This window comes from Epithele typhae, assembly GCF_022376455.1.
Source record: "Epithele typhae strain CBS 203.58 chromosome Unknown BXZ73scaffold_635, whole genome shotgun sequence".
Taxonomy (NCBI): domain Eukaryota; kingdom Fungi; phylum Basidiomycota; class Agaricomycetes; order Polyporales; family Epitheliaceae; genus Epithele; species Epithele typhae.
The window spans coordinates 9,932-11,516 of NW_025954826.1; the positions used below are offsets into that span (position 1 = coordinate 9,932).

Below are 1,585 nucleotides of genomic sequence, written 5' to 3' on the forward strand. Positions count from 1 at the left end.
TCGACGCCGCCGCGTTGCCGCATGCGCGCAGAGCCCGACCTGCAAGTATCCTCACCGACTGCCAATTAAAGTACACCTTTCCCCCACACATACTAGCTCTCCTACCTCGCCTCCCCGCATTCCAATTTTCTTTGTATACCTTTCCGGACTTCTTGTCGCCCCACATCTACCGCCCTGCCCCGTTCCCGAGCCGTCTGTCTCAGTTATATGGTGTTCCAGCCTCTTCGATACGTTCTTCGTGCTACCAACCACCCCGCCTCTTGCCTCGCTACCACCTCTCGTGACCACGTGGCCGCCGCGCGACTTCTACGGTACTCTCTCTCTCTTCGTAAAAACCTTCCATTTATGTCTCCCGTCGACATCCCCGTCCTCTTCCCGCGCGGACCTCGTTGCTACGACTCGCGCGCACTCATGTATTTATACTAGCAGTTCTCAGTGTCTAACCACAGCCCTGTTGCTCCGCTCCGTGCGCGTGCTACTCATCAAGTCAACCAGTCAATCCGTCGCCTCCGCCTTCCGCACTTCAGCCTTCCGCCTGCTCTCCACATCGTCTCTTGCCTCACCCAACATGTACCGGCCCTTCTCGCGCCGGAATTTCCCTCGCCTTCATTCGTCGCGCGCTCTCTCTCCCCTCTCCGCTTCGGGTCGGCTCCCCGCCGTAAAAGCTCGATGGCCTGGCAGGCGATCCCCTCGCACAACCCTTCTGGCGCACCTGCCACGGTTCGCATCGCATCAACGCAGCGCTGTGCCTGAATCTTGTCTCACTTTCACTCCTGCTGTATTGCGAAGATGACCGTCTACGAGCGTGCTGGCCCAGCCAACGTGCGCGACTACATGGTGCGTCCGCTCGCCCACCCGGTGCCAGTGCTTCCGCGACGCTGATCCTCAGCACCGCGTCGCACGCCGATACGTGGGCCGCTCCTCGCCGCGCTGCAGTCCACGCTGCTCGTCCACCTCACCTTCCACTTCCCGCCCGCGTCCCCAGGGTGGTCCACGGCGATGCACATTGCGACGGTCGACCGCCTGTGCGAGGCGGAGCTCCGCCAGCTCTTCGCGCTCTTCGCGCTCCCACCGACGCTCGCGCGCGCGCGTTCCCGTCGCTCCGCATCCTCGCGCTCCGCTCCTGCCGCCCCGGGACGACCGCCTGGGACAACGCGCGCGAAAGCGAGCGGGGGCTGAGCGCGCGGGACTTGCCCCCAGAGCTCGCGGCGGGGCTCGCGCGGGAGGACGACGTCGAGCGGCTGTGGGAGCCGACGAGCGTATGCGTCCGCCCAGCGCTGCGGCGGTTCCGGAAGGAGGGTGGTGGTGAGTCGAGGGCGAGGGCGCGGCGCGGACGCCGGTGGAGATCTGGCGGGAGGATGGGGAGCGGGGGCGCGAGATCATCCAACGAGCGGATTTCAACGAGAGGAGCATCGACGATGAGCGTTCCTCGCGCGAGGGCTGTTCGCGCGGATGCTAACCAGACCTGGTTTTTGTGGGTTTCTTCTCAGTCAATTACCACTATTATGAACGGTAGCGCGCGTACAGGTCCATGTCTTTGTATGCAAGTAGCCGACGCTCAGCGGAGCGAGGTATCTGCACACGT

The 1,585-nt window shown here is 63.7% G+C and overlaps 1 protein-coding gene across 1 annotated transcript; it reads left to right on the top strand.

Moving 5' to 3' along the window:
- Positions 1 to 568: 568 nt before the first annotated feature.
- BXZ73DRAFT_85825 (uncharacterized protein) lies at positions 569 to 1,305 on the top strand (the record flags this gene model as incomplete). The annotated part of the gene is made up of 2 exons (XM_048024040.1): positions 569 to 720; positions 818 to 1,305. Coding segments are annotated over 2 exons (640 nt in total), but the record flags the coding sequence as incomplete, so codon positions are not given.
- Positions 1,306 to 1,585: the final 280 nt, after the last annotated feature.